Raw genomic sequence first — 20,143 nt, forward strand, 5'->3', positions numbered from 1 at the left:
TTTTAAACTTGAGGTAAATATATTCACATTTTATAAAATAGATTGAATTATTACTCTTGTGGTGGTAGTACAGGAAACCCCCTTTTGAAGTTTGCCTTTGGCTGGTAGGCAAATATTGGAAACCTCTGGTTTTGTCATTTTATTACGTCAACTTCCCCGAAGATGGCGCCAAATGTCCCAGGGCTCAATCAGGAACCAAGTCTTCTAAATATTCTCATCCAATCTGACGGATTCCTATTTTCTCAAATAATTTCCTCTTTGTCATATCTGTCTGGAAAATACCATTACCTGCGTCGTCAAATTGAACATGCAGTTGTTGATCGTAAAGATCTTAATCGCTGACAAACTATATTATTCATTTTACACTAGTTTTCAATGGGTTGCAGATTTCCCAGCATTTTTGTTCTTGTGTATTGGTTATTATAAACCAAATTAATAATACTTTTACTGCATTTAGGATTAAGTTAGGTACATGTTAATTTCTACTGATTACTTTTAACATTTAAAGATCTATTAATTAATATTAATGTTAATTTGTATGTATTACAATATATTAAAAAAAAACAAATAAATAATGAAAAATAGTATATTTATAAATTATCATTAATAGATGAATACATGATGCACAAAAAATATTTATTTTTAGTTATTGACACCTGTTTAAGAACCACTGACAGAAAATATGAAAAGACACTACTGTAAGATGGATGAACTTAAGTATAACCTAATAAGTACAGTGCTGGCAGATGAAACTGTTGCTGATTATAAATAAACACTAGAGGGAGCAACTAGCTCTCACTGTGACTTGTGACTGAAATTTATAAATAATTTAGACGCTCAAGCAAAAGTGGTGGCTGTTCAGATATAAAGCTTTGAAAATATATGAATCCAGTACTAGTCCACCTGGTGGGGTGCAAAAATAAATAAATAAATACAATTAAGACAGATTTAAGACTGGTAGTTTAGGATGGGCAAACTAAGGTTGGGGCAGACTGAAGTATTTAGAATTAACAGCAATGATTGATCATGAAATGCTGTAAGTGACTTATACAGAATTCAAAACATCAAGTAGGAGTGTTATTTGTACTTTAGTGTGATATATAATTTTCAATGGTACCTTAGTGGTAAGGTCAAGGTAAACGTAACAAAGATAGTGATGTATGCTTATGTGGTTATTACAAGATTAATGTGACAAGGATAGTGATGTGTGGTTTTCTGAGAGTTTTTTTTCCTATTGAGTTGGCTAGTGAGTGGGATGCCAAAGATGTTCGTCTGATACATACGTAGATTTACTTTCACCAACAATTCACATTGAAATCATTGCCATATGTATCCAAGTGTTTGAACTGATTTAACATGCTCGTCCCTGATACAAACCCAAAAACCTGAGTTTGCAAATGTTCCTCTTTCTTCTATTGCTGCCCTGTGGTTAAACAGTTAATGAAAGCTAATTTAATAACTCTCCAAATTTTCAATTACAGCCTTGATTCTTTCAGTTGTGCTGCAGGGGTGCGTGAGTCATCACAGCCTGTTTTGCTAACAAGTCTGAGTGATGTTGCGTCTCTTGGCTTAAACTCATGGTAAGGCTCCTCAGGCCTCAACCAGCCACAGCCATAGTGCGTCTGCATCAAATTCTACATGGTACAGTGGAAACCACACAATTACTTTTTCAAAATGTCATCAGCCACCTTTTAACAATTTTGTGGAGCTATTAGAACAGAATAAAGCCCATACAATTACATATAATGAATTATAATTCATATCTATATGTGTTTATGGTTAAAAATCAGTTATTTTAATGTTTAACAAGGCAATATTATTTATATTGTTTGCCTTTTTAAAATGTGACTATTAGTAAGAACAACCTTGCACAAACCGTCATTCGGAAATGATCAGGGCTGGGGAAAAAAATAGATTTTTCGATTAATAGTTTTTTATAATGATGTTGATTCGATATCGATTCTCACAAGCATTCTATTTATTTCAGCAAACATTTAAAACAAGATCTGATTAATGTGAATTTTATCATTAGTCTTCTTCACTAGATGTCAGCCTCTTATTTACCTTTCGCAATGATACAGAAAGCCTGTCAGTCATTCAGTGCTTATCATAGCGGAGTTACTGTTGACAAGAACCAAGAACAAAGCAATGTACGCGATTTGCAAAACTCAGGTAAAATTCTATAGTAATACTACAAATTTGCGGAAGCATTTGACCACGCCTAATGCATCATGATTTCCGCAATGAATGAATGGCGGATGGCGCGACACACTGTTTTGTTTACTAAACATAGTGACGACGCTCGCGGTGTTTTCAGCTTCTGCTGTCTCATTATATGATTATATGAACACAAAAATATAATCTCCAGCTGCTCTGAGAGTCACGTCATTAACACTTTACCGTTTAATTTGAGAAAACTACCGTGATATCAAATACATAGCAGCTGCAAATTCCTCATGGCAATCCGTCAAAATAAAAGTTTAGTTTAACTAAAGAAACTGTGTCAGAACTATATTACTATTTAGCAGTCTTAAGACTCAATGTAACAACAATGCTACTACTACTAATAAATATTAATAAATCTTTATTTTTTAAAGGAATAATCACGGTTGTTTTCATTTTCATTTTAACAGTCTGTTGTGCAGCACTTTGTTTGCCCAAAGTTTTTTTCACTTGATTAGGATCATTTTATTAGGATAAATTAGATCAATGTTTTATCACTTCATCTGATTCCCAGAAAAAAATAAAAACAACATTTTATAGGGCCCTATTATTGTTTAAAAAAAGGACCCTATACAAAAAAGAATAGGTTTAAAATACAGGCCTGTGGCTCTTAATTTCTTTTTATTTATTCACCATTTGTAAACTGATGTTTACTGTTCATTTTTGTGATATGTATATAAGTTTTGTATTAAAACTACATTCACTGAATGTAATAAAAAAAAAAAAAATCAAGAATTGAACCAAGAATCAAATCAAATCTAGAGCTTGCGAATCGGAACCCAGTTTATAAAATCTCCCCGTCCATCGCTAATGCTAATCAAGCCAACAGCAAGCTATCACTTAAGTAGCCTGATAAGATAAACCACCAAACACGATGAGTTAACATTGCTCAATCCAACAAGTTTGATTGAGCATTTAAAATACATGAAATATACATGAATCACATGAAATCTACTTGGAGTCAAACTGTAGGTGATCTGTTTGCTGCATGAAACCTGGGTTCTCACTACCTGCTGAGCCAAAGCAGCATTTCAGAGTATTTTTACCCAGCTTCGTCAGAGCTGATCCCCAGCAATTGAGAGGATAAATATCCCTCCTTATCTTTACAGACTGTTACACACAATTGCAAGTCAAAACTAAAGGTATGATTACATGAATACTATATATATACACAACATGTAGTTTTTAAATGAAGGTTTTTATTATTAAGGGAAAACAAAATCCAAAACTACTTGGCCCTGTGTGAAGAAGTGTTTGCCCCCCCCCATTAGAGATCCAACAACAACATCAAAGAACTGCAGGCCTCACTTGCCTCAGTTAAGGTCAGTGTTCATGACTCCACCATAAGAAAGAGACTGGGCAAAAATGGTCTGCATGGCATAGTTCCAAGACGAAAGCCGCTGCAGAGCAAAAAGAACATAAAGGCTCGTCTCAGTTTTGCCAGAAAACATCTTGATGATCCCCAAGACTTTTGAAAAAATACTCTGTGGACTGACGAGACAAAAGTTGAACTTTTTGGAAGGTGTGTGTCCCATTACGTCTGGCACAAAAGTAACACCGCATTTCAGAAAAAGAACATCATACCAACAGTAAAATATGGTGGTGGTAGTGTTATGATCTGGGGCTGTTTTGCTGCTTCAGGACCTGGAAGACTTGCTGTGATAAATGGAACCATGAATTCTGCTGTTTACCAAAAAATTCTGAAGGAGAATGTCCAGCCATCTGTTCGTGACCTCAAGCTGAAGCAAACTTGGGTTCTGCAGCAGGACAATGATCCAAAACACACCAGCAAGTGCACCTCTGAATGGCTGAAGAAAAACAAAATGAAGACTTCGGAGTGGCCTAGTCAAAGTCCTGACCTGAATCCTATTGAGATGCTGTGTGTGATTAAAAAAGGCGGTTCATGCTCAAAAACCCTCCAGTGTTGGGAGTGGCCTAGTCAAAGTCCTGACCTGAATCCTATTGAGATGCTGAATTACAATATATGTATATACTTTCTTACCAGATACTACTGTCTGAGAAGGAAGGACAAACACGGTACAAGCCATTATAAACCAAGACTCGAAGAACTGCATGATGTTCTCAGCAATCTGTTACAGTGTTGTATGAAGTGATATGTCTTCAATTATTACATACTTAAATGTTATAATGAATAATATGAGTCACCACAGTAAAAGATGCTTTTTCTGCCTTACAGATATCATGGAATCCAATGAAGAACAGTAAGGATGATCAAGTGCCTAGGTCAACAGAGCAGATTTTATATTATCTCACCTGCAACAAAGAGATTTAATGCACCATCTCAAGCCATATCATTAACTGACAAATGCTCTAATTATTCTATGAGGGCAGAGCAATGGAGATTTAGCGGGAGGGTAGGGGAGGACTAAGCCGGGCAATTAGGAAAAGCAATCTTTGCTCCCTGAGGTGGATAGATAGAGAGAGAGAGCGGTAAGTATTAACACAGTGCATGTCTCTTTAAATGAAGGGAGCGCAAGCAAGAGAGAGCATGTGAAAGGGGGAGGGGGAGTTGGCTGCGTTGGAACAGTCCGCCTCTAATGAGCAGATTTGAGAGACACCAGTGTAAGAGAGAGAGACATCCAAGCATATGGGGGAATAAGATGACGACGGAGAAAAAGACAATCAGCATCATGAAAATCATTCCAGCAACGTGATTGAGTCAAGGAAGAACAGAAGAAGGTAAATCAGGAACAATGTATCTGGTTTTCCCACCTGCAAGCGAACCGGGGCACAGGATTTTTATACAGACCTGAAAAGAGAGCTGAGAGGAAAGCAGAGACAGTGACTAAACAGTGCCCAGATAAGGAATTAATCACATCAGTTTGTTTGCGATCAAGCTGCACGCTCATCCTGTGCTGGCAAGAGCGTGCGTATATATGCATGTGATTGTGTGTGGATAGAGACTGCATTGCTGCTAGCTGACGGAGACTGAAGCTTGCAGAATCCATCGCTCTTTTTTCTGGTTTCTCTTGCACTCTGTCTCCCTGTGTGGCATCAGTATGTCGGGTGGATTTGGTACAACAGTAGGTGAGCTCCTGGCAGAAAGGATGCGATTGTAAATGCTACCTGCCTTCTTCATCCAACGGCCATCACGCTGAAGACTCACAGGTTTCTAGGTGGAGCCTGGTGGTCTCAGCGATTGGGAGGGAAAGTGAAACAGCTCAAAGCCCCAGAGTGGGTGAGCGGGAGTGAGGGTAGGTGTGTGCTGGCACAGGGGCCCTCTGTGGAGGCAGGAACGAGGAGGGGGCCAGAGCACCAGAACCGAGAGAATTGTTGCTGCGTTGGTAATAACAGAACAAAGCGCATGGCTGACGTGGTCCCACTTTCATCACTGAGAAGCAACTGCAGAAAAGCAAGCAACTTGTGAATAAAAAGCTTTACTCCTGGAGGAGGATGGTCTGAGAGGGCTCAAGCTGCTCCTGCCTAGTTTGACAGGAGGGGACTACTGCCTGGGAGGGCTCCTCTTTTTTTCTTTTAACTTTTTGCATTGCTTTTTAAGACAACTAAAGAGAGCATATATAGGTCTTTTCCTTCCCCATTGTTCCACCAACACCCCAGCCCCATTTCCAAGTCTGATTTTGTTTGGGTCTTCCTTTTCTTTTCTTTTTTTTCTTTTTTTTTTGAGATTTGGGGTATTTGCCAAAACCTATTTCATGCATGTCCACTGGGGGCAGGTTCAACTTTGATGATGGGGGATCATACTGTGGAGGGTGGGAAGAGGGAAAGGCCCATGGCCATGGCATCTGCACAGGACCCAAGGGCCAAGGCGAGTACGCAGGCTCCTGGAGCCACGGCTTTGAGGTGGTGGGCATCTATACCTGGCCCAGTGGGAACACCTATCAGGGGACATGGGCGCAAGGTAAGCGCCATGGAATTGGAGTTGAAAACAAGGGCAAGTGGGTTTATAAAGGCGAGTGGACACATGGATTTAAGGGACGCTATGGAGTGCGGGAAAGCACAGGAACCAGTGGCAAATACGAGGGTACATGGAACAATGGCCTACAAGATGGATATGGAACAGAGACATACTCTGATGGAGGTAAGAGTCTTAAGTAAATTTTGTAAAGAGTTACAGTTTGTAAAAAGACAACACAAATTTCTGACATCTCTGCAATAAGACACTTAAAGGGTTCACTCCAAACTGAAAATTTTTTCATCATTTACTCACTCTCTTGTCGTTACAAACATGTATGACTGTCTTTCTTCTGTGGAACACCCTAACATTGGACCCAAGTGTTCTTCAAACTACTTATATGTGTGTTCTACAGAAGAAACAAAGTCATACAGGTTTGGAATGATATGAAGGTAAGTGAGTGTAAAACCTCCATTTAATGGCAAACACAAACACAGTTTTACAGCACAGAGAGATTTCTAGAATACCTTGTGATTTCCATTTTAGCACCATTCATCACTTTTTTTTTTTTTTTTATTCTTTCTCTACTCCTCATCATTTAAACAAGCTATTTCCTCTGTCCTCCACAAGCTGCTGATGAGATCAATTTGGAATCTCAAATTAAGGCCAATTGGACATCTAGAAAGGCAGTGAAAGACAGAGAGAGAGAGAGAGAGAGAGAGAGAGAGAGAGAGAGAGAGAGAGAATGACAGATACCAGTTAACAGGTCTTGCAAAATCCCTTGACAAAATCCTGGAACAGCCTATTTGGGCTGTAACAAAGTTTCCGGTGAACTGTTCTGGAGATAGTACAAACTAAGATTACCAAAACAAGTCAAAAACTCTTGGCAGATAACTTGACTCTAGCAAGATGATACAAAGGCCAGATAACTGACAAAGACCAATGGCCATGAAGGTAACATTTAAACAAGAAGCTTATTCACTTGTAGAAACTAAAACCACCACAGCAGCATAACTTGACATAACACCTGTTTAAGGAAAGGATTTTTCTGTCAGTGAATATTCATTAAAAATCGCAGTCCTGGAAAGTAAATGCATACCCTCACCCCAAGTTAAATCTCCCATTTCATCACCCTTACTGGTAAAGGTTCCATATTAATGCATGATAGGAAGGTAACATTGGAACCACAACTATTAAAGGGATAGGTAATCTAAAAACTTAAATTTTATCTTTATGTTTTTATGTTTATTCACCCTCATTTAATTTGAAACCTACAGAAGAAAGTCACTAGGGTCCAAAACTAACTGGACCACACTGACATTCATTGTATGTACAAAATACACTGAAACATTTTTTCATTACCTTCTTTTGAATATGTCAACCAGGTTTGAAATGACATAAGAATGAGTAAAAAAAAAAAAAAAAATTAGTTTTGGATGAACTGTCCCTTTAATTAAACAGGTAGAGTAGTTGCGTGTATAGGGACTCATGTGGCTTCGATATACTCATATATTGATTTTTTTTTTGTCCCATAGTTCTAAAGGTAGCTGAATATATATATATATGTAAGGAAACATACCAAAGTATGCATCTTCACACTCCCTGAAGATATTGTTTCGATGAGTGTGAAAAGTAAAATCAGCGCCCATTTGACTGTTTTTAAGTTGAAGAAAGTGTCAATTCTGGTGTACCTATTTTTGGAGCAGCATAATCTCTCTCTCTCTCTCTCTCTCTCTCTCTCTCTCTCTTTTATTCTCCCAATCTCCCTGCATTATGGAAGTGTTCCCTGTGTGTCTTTTACAGCAAGTTGCTGTGGAAACGCACACAGACTCTGGCAGCAGGTCAGCGTGTCACTGGAGACTCAGTGCTCGCCACTCTGATTGGCTGGCTAACATGCTAATGGTGTTTACTTAATCTGGGCCACTTAATCATGACCACAGTAAGCAGAAGAGAAGACAGAGATTGACAAGAAAAAAAAAAAGAAAGAATATGAGCCAGAGAAGGGAGAGAAAATACAGGAGGAGGTTAATAGGGCCACAAAGAGGTTATAGTGGCATTATCAGCTCTCAGTGCTGTCTGAGTACACTACAGCTGCCACACACTAAAGCATCTGTTCACATTATGACCTGAATTCCCCCATCACACTAAAGAGGACAGGCTTGAAGAGGGCAAGCTAGGTTCCACTGTCTTCTACAGGAGAGACTCTCAAAGTATGCAATATCATAATCACACCTTTGTTATAAATATAAACTGACATTTCTAGGCTTGCTGCAAATACATCCTTTTATATGATATTTCAAAACTATTAACGTTACATCACATGCATTAATCTTTGATTCAATAACATGTCTTGTCGTGTTTTACCTTTCAGTCAGCACCTTAGGGATTACTTGTCTACAGAGAATGGCATTGTCGAGGATATGGACGATTTTTGCTTTTACGGCTGCTCTGATTTCAGTTTCTGACGTAACCCTAATGATTATTCAGACAGGCCAACAGTGTCATCATGTCCACTATGTGGCTCATATACAGCAATTCCCAGCACTGTTGCATGACTAAAACTCAAATGCTGATATATTTGGCTTCCGAAAAGTAGTGTTCTGCCTTGCTCAAAAGCAAATCAAAATACCAACCTGGCTTGACAACAAAAAGAAACAATCTCATCAGTTATGTGGTTCAGATACATTGAGGATGATTTTATGTTGTTTATAATTCTAAAATGGGTACTATTCCACTTATTATAGACATCACCTACATAGCATTGAAAAAAAGTCAAACTGAAATCCCCTTAAACGGATAACAGCCTGCTAGTCTATGTAGGCTTACAGGGAGATTTGGTTTCAAGTGTGGCTTTATTTTGTATTGTGGGGTGTTGTCGCAAATACCATTGCCCCATATACTGTACATAACACATCGCCTGAATAGACAACACTTTTATGGCATTGTTTATGTAAGACTGACAATGCAATAAAAGTATGTGGTTTGCATCAGTGAAGAGTTGCCTCTGGCCTGCCACGTGAAGTGCTTGTTATTTCCAAAAATATGATAAATGCCCAAAGGATGGTCTACCTTATAGTAGGTTACGGATAAGAGAACTCTTTAGTCCATCTATGGATACAAACACCTGTTTCATTCTAAGAAGTGCATTGTCCTGGATTTAAGCATGGCCAACAGATGTGTACTCTGTGAGAGTCTGGCCTGCAATCACAACAAAAACTCTGAGGTGCAATTGCTGATTTTGTGAAAAAGACAAGAGATTAATAATTCATGGAAGAGCCGATCCATACAGACTTTCTGCCTGCTTTGCGGGAGTCTGCCTTTTTCTGGCATGAATTCTAATTAGCATTGTATGTGAGATATTTAGGCCAAGTGAGCCACAACGCCATCATTTCTTTAGATAGATGCGTCCCTGATCACGACACATGAAAATGCAAAAACAAGAAGTATTCAACCTCGAAACAGAACTGTGTGCATTGTTAAAGAAACGATTACAATTCAACCCGAGGGAAGGCACGTGATTAGATCTGTCCTGTGATGTTTCCACGTCTTTGATCTTTCCGCATTAACCGTTTCCGTTCTGTGTGCCTCGCGCCGTTGCACAATACATCTCATAGGCCTCCGGCAGAAATGCAAGCAAATTAGTTTTGACATGTGGGATGCAGGACTCATAGAAAGCCAATACAGGACCACTAATCACATAACCATGTGACCCATGTGAGACGTCCCATGCTTATACAAGGCTACTGCTGTCTGCATATACGCCATATACACTTAAGTAAGCAAGGTAATGACAGATCCAAGACAAAAAAAAATTGTCCTATTGCATTTTCACTTGCATTGCTGTTTTCACAGCTGTGCAGTGATTCAATTAGATGTTCCTCTGATTAATACTAACGTCTGTGTCCTCAGAGAGCGGCTGTTCTCTATATTGCATATTCACACTTGGTTTGTTCAAAGAGTTGTTAGATTCACAAAGCAAGTGATCTGGCATCTACTTCATGGAACGATACACGTTATATTGGATATTTGAACACTTTAACCTCCTGAGACCCAGCAAACAAACAAAAACAAGGTTTGCCATATGTGCAAAAAATACCAGATGTACAGATGAAATACCAAACAGTTGCATCGGACATGTTGCCTTTAACATCAACAATAGATGATATGGGAGTAATTTTCACCTCTCTTTTAACATTTGATAACCCAATTTGTTTTCTTTTTAGTTGCACTTTATTAATTGCATTTAGGATCGTATTTTCTCTGCTGTTTGCTATATCATATCATAATATTAAATTTGAAAGAAAAAAACAATATGTCATATAAAACACTTCAAACTGTGATATATATACGGTCTTAGCAATATTAACAAACAACTTATGTCCACTACTGAACAAAAATGAATTGCTGAGTCTCAGGAGGATATAAAACCCAACCGAAACAGGCAGGCTATACACCCACTCTTATCTTCAGAACCACGGAGAGCGCCAGCAGCGCGCCGGTGTCGTGACTGTTCTCCCTCTATCTCTTTCTCCCTGAGAGGAGCTTTCCCACGGTATCATAGTAATACAAGAGAAGAGTTTCCAATGATTATCTAACAAATTTTCTTCATTAGGCCTGCCTATCATGCTGTTTACTTATAACACCTCTTTAACTGCCTCTTTTAATGAGAAGTTCCTATGGCTACCTGCAGAATTATCAAAGGACTTGCGGATTGCGTGTGTTTTTACCACAAGAGATCTCACTTTTGCTCACTGGGATATTATACATGGGGGACACTTTAGCAATTCGTTTTGACCGATAATAACCTATTTTCTTAATGTCAAAGATGGCTGTTTGTTTAGTCTGAAATTAACAAAGTTCCACTTTTTTGCAATCCAGATTGTTGATTTTTATCCTAACTGTTCCTGTTTCATAAAATATTATGTCAGTTATGAATCAGTTAATGACCAAAATGTTAGAAAACAGCATTTTGTTTAGCTCTTCTCCTGATGAAGTACAATAGATATTTACATTTCACAAGACAAAACAATAACTGTATTTACACAAATTATCCTATTCAAAAGTTTACATACCACTGGTTCTCTATACAGTATGTTCCATCCTTGTATGAGTGAAGCGGTCCACTTTTCTTGACAGAAGTACTCCAGGTACTACAGGTTTCCCAGCATGCTCTGAATGTTTGCAATGGCAAAAAAAAAAAAGTTATTGATGAATGAGGAATTAACACGATATTAAAAACCAATGTAAATTCTTTAGCATGACAATTACAATAAATTTGTACATTTTTATTCTGTCTATAAAAATATCTCTAATGCAGCTACTTCAGGGTCATACTAAATAAAAAAAATGGTATCTGAAATATTTTAATATAAATAAATAAAAGAAGAATATGTAAGTTATGAGTTTAAATGTAAGAACTGAATACCAACAAACAAGCCTACTTAATGTTTCATTTGTAAACACAATGAAATATAATTTTGTAATTAATTAAATGTGCATACAGTATCCATAAATATAATCTAATATAAAGTGTCACCAATACTGTGCTCTTCTTGCACATCTTGTTACAAAACAGTGAAGATTGCATCTTAATTTCAGTTGCTGTGACTTGGGACTCTGCCTGAGGCCTTCAGGGAACACAGAACAGTTCAAAGGCTAGTCAAGGACAAGTTCCCCCACCACATACCTCAAACGGGAAGACGTAATGTACAAAACCATTTCAGCCGGTGGGCGGATCTTGCCCTCAGAGTCAGATGCTTAGTTTTGTGTCTGTGCTGCTAACGTTGTGCCCATCAATCAGAGCACTACAGACATCAGCAGTTTTACATCACTGTCAGACAGTCTTTATTCTGGAAGGCCTGCCAATGCATCATAATCAAAAATTCTCTCGTCTATAATCCACTGAACTATCTATTAGATTTGCTTTTGTTTTAAGGACATTAATGTTACTGATTATCCACAAAAATTGCTTGCTATACAATAAGTCTGTGTAGATTTATAATTGTGAAAAATGATTTATAATTGGGAAATAGATTATTTTATTTGTGGCCTGTAGAAATTACAATAATGTTGGTATGATGAAGGTATTTAGCTACTGTTATCTCATAATCTTGAGTTATTTTATTCTTCTGGAATGTTACAGTTAAATCTGAAGTGAGCAAATATGTGCATTAGATAATGAATGGAAGATAGTGTGTTCGTTTGTGCGAAAGAACTACACTGTGAATGTTTGGGAGGTGTGAACTGATGCCTCCTCTCTTTTTTATGTGTCAGTGTGTGTGGGAATTTTCCAAGCTAATCCCATCAGTTTAGGCCTGCGTTTGATCTACATATCACACAGCACGCAGCTGCTACCCGACAATATGAAGCAAGCATCAGCCAGATGTTGGCCAACTGTCGGCCACTCCGCCGGAACGCGGCATCAGAATCACAACAGTACAGGCCTGTGACAGTGTGTCAGTTTCCTGTTCTCACTTCAACTGCAGTACTTGCTTTCTCTCTTTCATACACACACTCAGCCTGCAAGTATCCTCCCTCTGATAAAATTATTAAATCCTTGAAAGGTAGAAATAAAGAAACTGACAGTCAAACAGATGGAATAAAAGAGAAATGATAAATAGAAAGAATGATAGATAGATAGATCGACAGATGGAATGAAAGATGATAAATAGAAAGAAGGATAGTCATAGAATAATAGAATGATAGATTGATCAACATATGGAATGAAATATGATAAATACAAAAAAATTATACATTTATAGAACAATAGCTACATAAACATGTAATGAAAGATGATAAATAAAAAGAATGATAGATAGATAGGTAGAGGATGCTGTTAAAGAGGAAATTCTGTGGCAGGGCTGTTTGTAAGTCAGGAAAGTAAGTATATTGAATTGGGGGGCTGGGAAAATCCACCAAGCACAGCTCCAGCCCCATCGAGATATCCAGCGGCCCTCGCTGACATGCCAACCCACAGAGATCAATACAAGCAGAGGGAATGGGGGCGTTCATATGGCTGGATGTGTATGCATGTAGCTAACAGGATGAGAAAGCTGATAATGTATAGACAAAAGGGATGGGAGAAAAGAAAAGAGGGTGAGAACAAATAAGAGGTGGGAGAGATGGTGAGATAACGGAAGTTGCACAGAGAGCTGTGTGTGTGGCTGCCACAGTAATAGTGCCAGCATGTTCTAGAATGTTGGCCAGGATGAATCATCAGTATGTAGGGATAGTGGTTACATCAGAGGTGATCTCATAAAGTGCCAAAAAGTACAGGACAGATCAGGTGGATGGTGAATATACACCTTCCGGTATAAAAGACCCATGCTAGGTGAGCACAAACTCTTAAAGGCACAGTTCACTCACTTTACACACCCTCACATTGTTCTAAATTTGTTGATTCTGTGGAACACAAAAAGAACATTATATATAAATATCCTGAACACTCCAGTTAAATTGTCTTACATTACATGGTCATGATATCATCAAAAAATCTTTTGTCTTTATTGAAGAAACAATATTACGTACGGAAGAGGATTAGGGCCAAGCAATAATAAAAAAATAAAACCATCTCGAGATTAAAGTCATTATATTGCGAGATTAAACTCGTTAAATTGTGAGAAAAAAAAAGTCGTCGAAACACAATCGAGAATAAAGTCAGTTTTGTGTTTCGAGAAAAAAATAAACTCATCTTTAATAAATTTCGAGAATAAAGTCGTTGTGTTTCGAGAAAAAAAAAGTCGAAATGAAATGTAGAGAATAACGATCAGTGTTCATTGCATAGCCTATAGAGGACATGGCAGAGTTGGATCACTTAGTCAGGCTATATTTTAGACTTTCTTTAAGTAACAAAGAAATACTATCAACTTTAGCTAATTATGGCACAATAATAATTAGCACACAAACTTTAAAGAGAATTTGCAAGCGGCTAGGTCTTTTTAGAAGGAAAAAATCAGTCCAATTTGCGCGATGTAGGCTACTCGCTTCTGTCCAACATTAAATGACAACCAGAGGACAAATGCAAGGTTATCGCTGGCTTCACCCAAATGCACTCTGGCACTTGGACAGCTATGATAAATTAAAACCGTACGGCATTGCCATTAATGGCGTGTAATGTAATGAGTTTATTCTCAAGATTGTATTTCGAATTTTTCTCGAAATTTAACGAGTTTAATCTCGAAACACAACGACTTTATTCTCTGTATTTAATGAGTTTATTCTCAAGATTGTATTTCAACTTTTTTTCTCGAAATTTAACGACTTTAATCTCGAAACACAACGACTTTATTCTCGATATTTAATGAGTTTATTCTCAAGATTGTATTTCGACTTTTTTTCTCGAAATTTAACGAGTTTAATCTTACAATATAATGACTTTAATCTCGAGATGGTTTTATTTTTTTTATTATTGCTTGGCCCTAATCCTCTTCAGTACAATATCATACAGGTTTAAGAATGAGTAAATTATTTTTGGGTGAACAATTTTTTTAAACATGTCTGTATAAGAGAGCATTATCCCAGATTTCAGCACCATGGAGAGAGACATTCTGTAAGTGGATTTGGTTGTAAGTGCTTTACCACTTACAACTTGACATGGCATCTTAAAGACAATGTGTTTAACTGAAATGAAACGAAAACAAAAAATACACTGACAGCTAACACAATTTTTGTCTTAAATGATAATATCATAAATTATCTTCGTTTGAGGGCTTCTCTTAGCAGATATTGATATATGCCAATAGTTGCGATTAATTATGAACCAGTCCTATAATGGAACAACAACTTTAAGGATTAAAATGATATTTTTCTTCTTCAGTGACAATATTTGCGGATTAAGGCCCATCAGAGCTGTGTTTCTCACCTGCAAGTATTATTGGTTACCCATGTCACTTAATGAAAGTTCCAAGATGGCGATTCATCAAGACTCCCGACAGAAAGATCAGGCTGCCAGCGCCATAAAGGAAATTTTACAGAACACAACATTCCATTATTTTGTTGGCACACTCACCAATAAATAATAATGCTGGCGGCTAAATTGATGGGCACTGTGATACCTCATGGACATTAAGATCGATAAGATGAAAACTTGGTCCCTGGAGGCTCCATCACAATAAGCGAAATAATTGAGCCAGGTCTGGAGATCATGGCTGCCAAAAACACTCTTGCACTGTTGCCATTATGGCACTTCCTGTGCTTTCCATTGATGAGGTTGGTCATGCTTATGACGCTATTAGTGATCACAGCTGTAGCAATGGTGCATCTCAGGGGCATTATGCACCTAATTTGATAGCTTGGCAAAATGAAACAAATTTTTTTTATTTTACATAAGTATTTAACGATTATTTTTAGGTGATATACAACATTTGCGCTGTATATTTCAATGTAGTTTGATATAGCAAAATACTAGGCACCTTTTCCACATTATTTTTATGCACTGCCCCACAACATTTCATTCTTTTTTTTTTTCATTAAGTTGTTACTCACTCTCATTGCGTGGCACAAAAGCAACGAGAGAAGCATTTTATTGAGCTCACGAGGATTATTACTGTTTGTGCCTGGAGTAACACACTACAAACCTCTCCCAACTGTATTGAGTTACTCATAAGGCACAAACATATTACAGAGATGTGAACTGCAGTATGATCTCCCTGGTGGTTAAGTTTATAGTATCAAGGCAGGTAAAAGGGCAATTAACCTTTCAAAATACTAAGTGCCTGCAGCTAAATTGTTGTTTTTACTGTCCTTTGGTTTTCAATCATAATCACAAGGAAAAATGACCAAAACTCAAAGCACCTGTTTGTTAGTACACATAAGTTCACTGAAAGGTTTCACAGATATTTCCAGTCTAACTTTGCCGCAAATGGACTTTGGGTCCACAAAATCTTCTATTGCCGTCAGCTATTTAAAGGGTTACTCCACCGCAAAATGAAAATCTTGTCATTAATCACTTACCCCCATGTCGTTCCAAACCCGTAAAAGCTTCGTTCGTCTTCGGAACACAATTTAAGATATTTTGGATAAAAACAGGGAGGCTTGAGACTGTCCCATAGACTGCCAAATAAATATCAGTGTCAAGGTCCAGGAAAGTATGAAAGCATCGTCAGAATAGTCCATCTGCCATCAGTGATTCAACCATAACGTTATGAAGCGATGAGAATACTTTTTGTACACGAAGAAAACAAAATAACGACTTTATTCAACAATTCCTCTCCTCTGTGTCTCTCCTGATATGAGTGGTTCAATTTTGGCAATTCTGAGCAGTACGCAGGTGCAGTAATATCTTCTGTGTCAGCCACGCTGCGCTGTTGCTTTGATGCGTAAATAAACATTAAAAACTGTTTTCTATAAGGCTCCAAAATGGATCTGTTATTTAAGTCTATGGGGACATCAATTTCATCCAACAATCTTAAGTGAATATTTATTGGGGTAAGTGATTTTTATTGGGGTAAGTGATTGATGACAAAATTGTTACATTTTAACTTTCCATGAATAAGATGAAATAACTTGGGACTTGTCAGCAGATGTGAAACCCAGGGTTCAACAGGGTTGACACTATTGTTGCAACTAGCTGTTTTTCTAGTCCGCGAAACCATTAGAAAAGACTGATTTCTTTTACCAAAATTCATTGTACTTACCACTGCAGCTAAAAGGCAGACTTTTCAGACAGTTTTCTTTATATAATGCTCTTTCCAGCATAGTCACAGGCCAACAGACTATCAGAGCTGAAAACATGAGGCAACTCTCCAAACTGGAGAAACCTGAGGGCAGCAGACTCAGCAAGGGAACCCTGGGTTTCACATCTGCTGCAGTTCTGCAAAATGCCGCACCAGACAACTTGATTGCTGATTTGTAGTGTACATGTCTAAAGTTGTCTCTTATCTCCTGTCTTTTCACTCAGGTACATACCAGGGCCAATGGGTGGGTGGCATGCGGCATGGATACGGCGTACGGCAAAGCGTTCCGTATGGCATGGCGGCCATCATCCGTTCACCTCTGCGTACCTCCATAAACTCTCTGCGCTCCGAGCACAGCAATGGCACAGCTCTGCTGACTGGCGATCGGGCGCCTGTGGCTGGCGTGGGGGGTGGTGGTGTCCTAGCAGCGGGCAGCCCGGCTGTATCCCGTGGAGGCTTCGTTCTGATGGCCCACAGTGAGGCAGAGCTATTGAAGAACAAAAAGAAGGGCCTGTTTCGCCGCTCACTCCTGAGTGGTCTCAAACTGCGAAAATCAGAGTCCAAGAGCTCATTAGCCAGCCAGCGGAGCAAGCAGAGTTCCTTCCGCAGCGAGGCCGGAATGAGTACGGTGAGCTCCGCCGCATCCGACATCAACTCAACCATCAGCCTAGGTGAAGGGGAGGGTGAGCTGCCAGTAGGCGAGGACGATGTAGATGCCACTACCACCGAGAGTTATGCTGGCGAATGGAAGAACGACAAGAGGACGGGATGCGGGGTGAGCCGGCGTTCAGACGGACTGCACTACCAGGGCGAGTGGTTGGGCAACAAGAGGCATGGTTATGGATGCACCACCTTTCCTGATGGCACCAAAGAGGAGGGCAAATACAAACAGAACATGCTTGTCAGCGGAAAACGCAAGAACCTCATCCCACTACGTGCCAGCAAGATCCGCGAGAAAGTGGACAGGGCGGTCGAAGCGGCGGACAAGGCCGCCGACATTGCAAAGCAGAAGGCAGAGATTGCGCTCTCAAGGTAAGACACAGGGTCTTACTTTGAAAACATATCTTTGCTAGTTGCTTGTTGACGCCAAAAAGCACTCCACCCCAATGCTAACATACTTTCTCAAAGCAAGGTGGTTTCCTAATCTTAGGGTGAAAATAATGCTTTAAACTGATTTTTAAATGGTTCAAAGACCAACTTGACAAGCAAAATGTTTATGCAATCAAATGCTAATGTACTCTTAAGAGTTGACAAAATTAGCTTTAAGTACACATACATGTTTGAAATGCACCAAAAATGTTGATGACTCACTAGACATAATTTTGTCGAATTAGATCCTCTAGGATAAGTACAGTATGTCTCTCTCCCAAGTACTTGGGCAAATGGCCATGATGTAACTAAATCATATGCACTGACATTTCTTTTTGAAACAAAGTTTGGGCGCTTTCCATAATAAGCTTTAGTAACAGGAACCTATGTACCAGCTAGTTGGTTGCAGGTGGTATAAAGCCCAAGTATACTTCAGTTTTGATGCAAACACTTAGTGTATGCATACAGCCGAACACATTGTTTTTCAAAATATACTCCATTTGATACTGTGCATGAACACAGGCACTCAATAAATGTGCACTAGAAAGATTCATCCTTTTCCAGTGTCTGTGTTCTTTCTCTCCACGAGTTATGACTGATAAAAATTATTCTACAAAGCATTTGATTGGACAACATCTTTGTATTGCAGAATGAGTCATCAATATTTTTAGCCCAATTTCCTGGTAGAGCAACATTATAAATTTGGATTGTAAAAATGCATATATATGCTAAAAGCTCATTTTATTAACTCTTATGAGTATGCAAGCATATAGATGGCTTCAAAACTAACAAACATGGACTTTAACTGAAACTATTCTTAAATCAATGGAGTCTTAAAATGCACGCCGTGTTCCTTAGCATTAGCACGCACACTCAAACATCTCGTACGTGCTCATTGACATTAGTGTATCGTTCTACAACATTCATCCTCTCAGTTCTTCACACTGCATCCAAACACAGGGCCATATTTCTAGCGGTTTCTTGGGACCTGTTAAATAGGCCTTGCTGGTGCCGTTCTGTGGTGTGGTTGCTAAAGAAAAGTGAATGATTTGTGTTGGTGTCAGCGTGGAGAGAGAATACATAAGTCGGGATTCACTTAATGAGAGTCATGTAGATTCTGGGTGTATCAGCAAGCTGACTGATGTCTGTATTGATGTAGAGCAACAGTGGTACAATCAATAACATGGACATGTGGAATGCCATAGTCATAAATTGCCTGACGCTGTTAGTGTGTGTCCATGTATGTGTGTGTGTGTGTTTCTTAATCAAATACAGTTTGGTTGAATATTGAATGCTAATTGAAAAATGGAAGCATTTTTCACCTTGTTGTCTCCATGTCAAGTCTTAGGTAGCAATATAGCGGCACAAATAAGGTTCAAATGCTCCTTCATTGACACCAAAATGGAAATGTGTTCTATGACCTGAAATTACACTGTAAAAGGGGAAAGAAAAAAAATTAATTGCAATTAAATTTAAATTATTTGAACCTTTTGGTAGCCTTAATATTAGAAAAAATAGTTTAAAATAGTTTAGTACAAAACAGTGTTGTTATTGTTAACTAAAACTAAAATTAATGAAAATAATTTTTATTTCAAATAAAGTTGAAATAAATAAGAAAATATATAAAATGTTAAAAACTTGTTTTTTATTGAAGCTGAAGTACTAGAATTACTAAAAGTAAAAATGTAACAAAATAAATTAAATCTACAAATAAAACAAATAAAATTACAAAATTGTAAACTAAAATTGAAATATATAAAATACAGTTTATAAATACATAAAAACCTGAAAATACAAAATAGAAGCCAATTCAATATATATATATATATATATTATATATATATATATTGAATATATATATTATATATGCTATATGAATACTACTAAAATAATACTGTTTAAAAAATTTTAATGTAGTCATCATTTACTCAACCTAATTTTGTTCCAAACCTTTATATCTTTTTAATAATAATAATTTTTGGAGTCACATCTCTTAATTGAATCCGTTGATCTGTTCACAAATCAGACTAATTGGACTCACTGAATAGAAGCCAATTCAAATGCAAAACATCAGTTTGCATAAGATTTTTTATTGAATAACGAATTCAACTTCTGTCTGTTTCTTATATAGAGTTAAAGAATTATAGTACACAGGTCATAAGAACCACAGTTTAATATGTTTATGGTGCTTTTGTGTTTCCCCCATTCAGCGTAATTGCATGGAAAACAGCAACTAGCACACTCTTCAAAATATCTCCTTTTGTGTTCCACAGAAGAAACATAC

At 37.9% G+C, this 20,143-nt stretch overlaps 1 protein-coding gene across 1 annotated transcript in view; it reads left to right on the forward strand.

Annotated features, from left to right (window-relative positions):
- Positions 1 to 4,439: 4,439 nt before the first annotated feature.
- Positions 4,440 to 20,143, forward strand: part of LOC109063096 (junctophilin-3-like) — a 34,818-nt gene continuing 19,114 nt past the window's right edge. Inside the window, exons 1-2 of the mRNA XM_042752724.1 lie at positions 4,440 to 6,283; positions 16,995 to 17,802. Of these exons, the coding sequence (XP_042608658.1) occupies positions 5,902 to 6,283; positions 16,995 to 17,802 (1,190 nt within the window). The 5' untranslated portion in view covers positions 4,440 to 5,901. The remainder of the gene's footprint in view (positions 6,284 to 16,994; positions 17,803 to 20,143) is intronic.

The sequence above is a fragment of the Cyprinus carpio genome, chromosome B25 (genome assembly GCF_018340385.1).
Source record: "Cyprinus carpio isolate SPL01 chromosome B25, ASM1834038v1, whole genome shotgun sequence".
Classification (NCBI taxonomy): domain Eukaryota; kingdom Metazoa; phylum Chordata; class Actinopteri; order Cypriniformes; family Cyprinidae; genus Cyprinus; species Cyprinus carpio.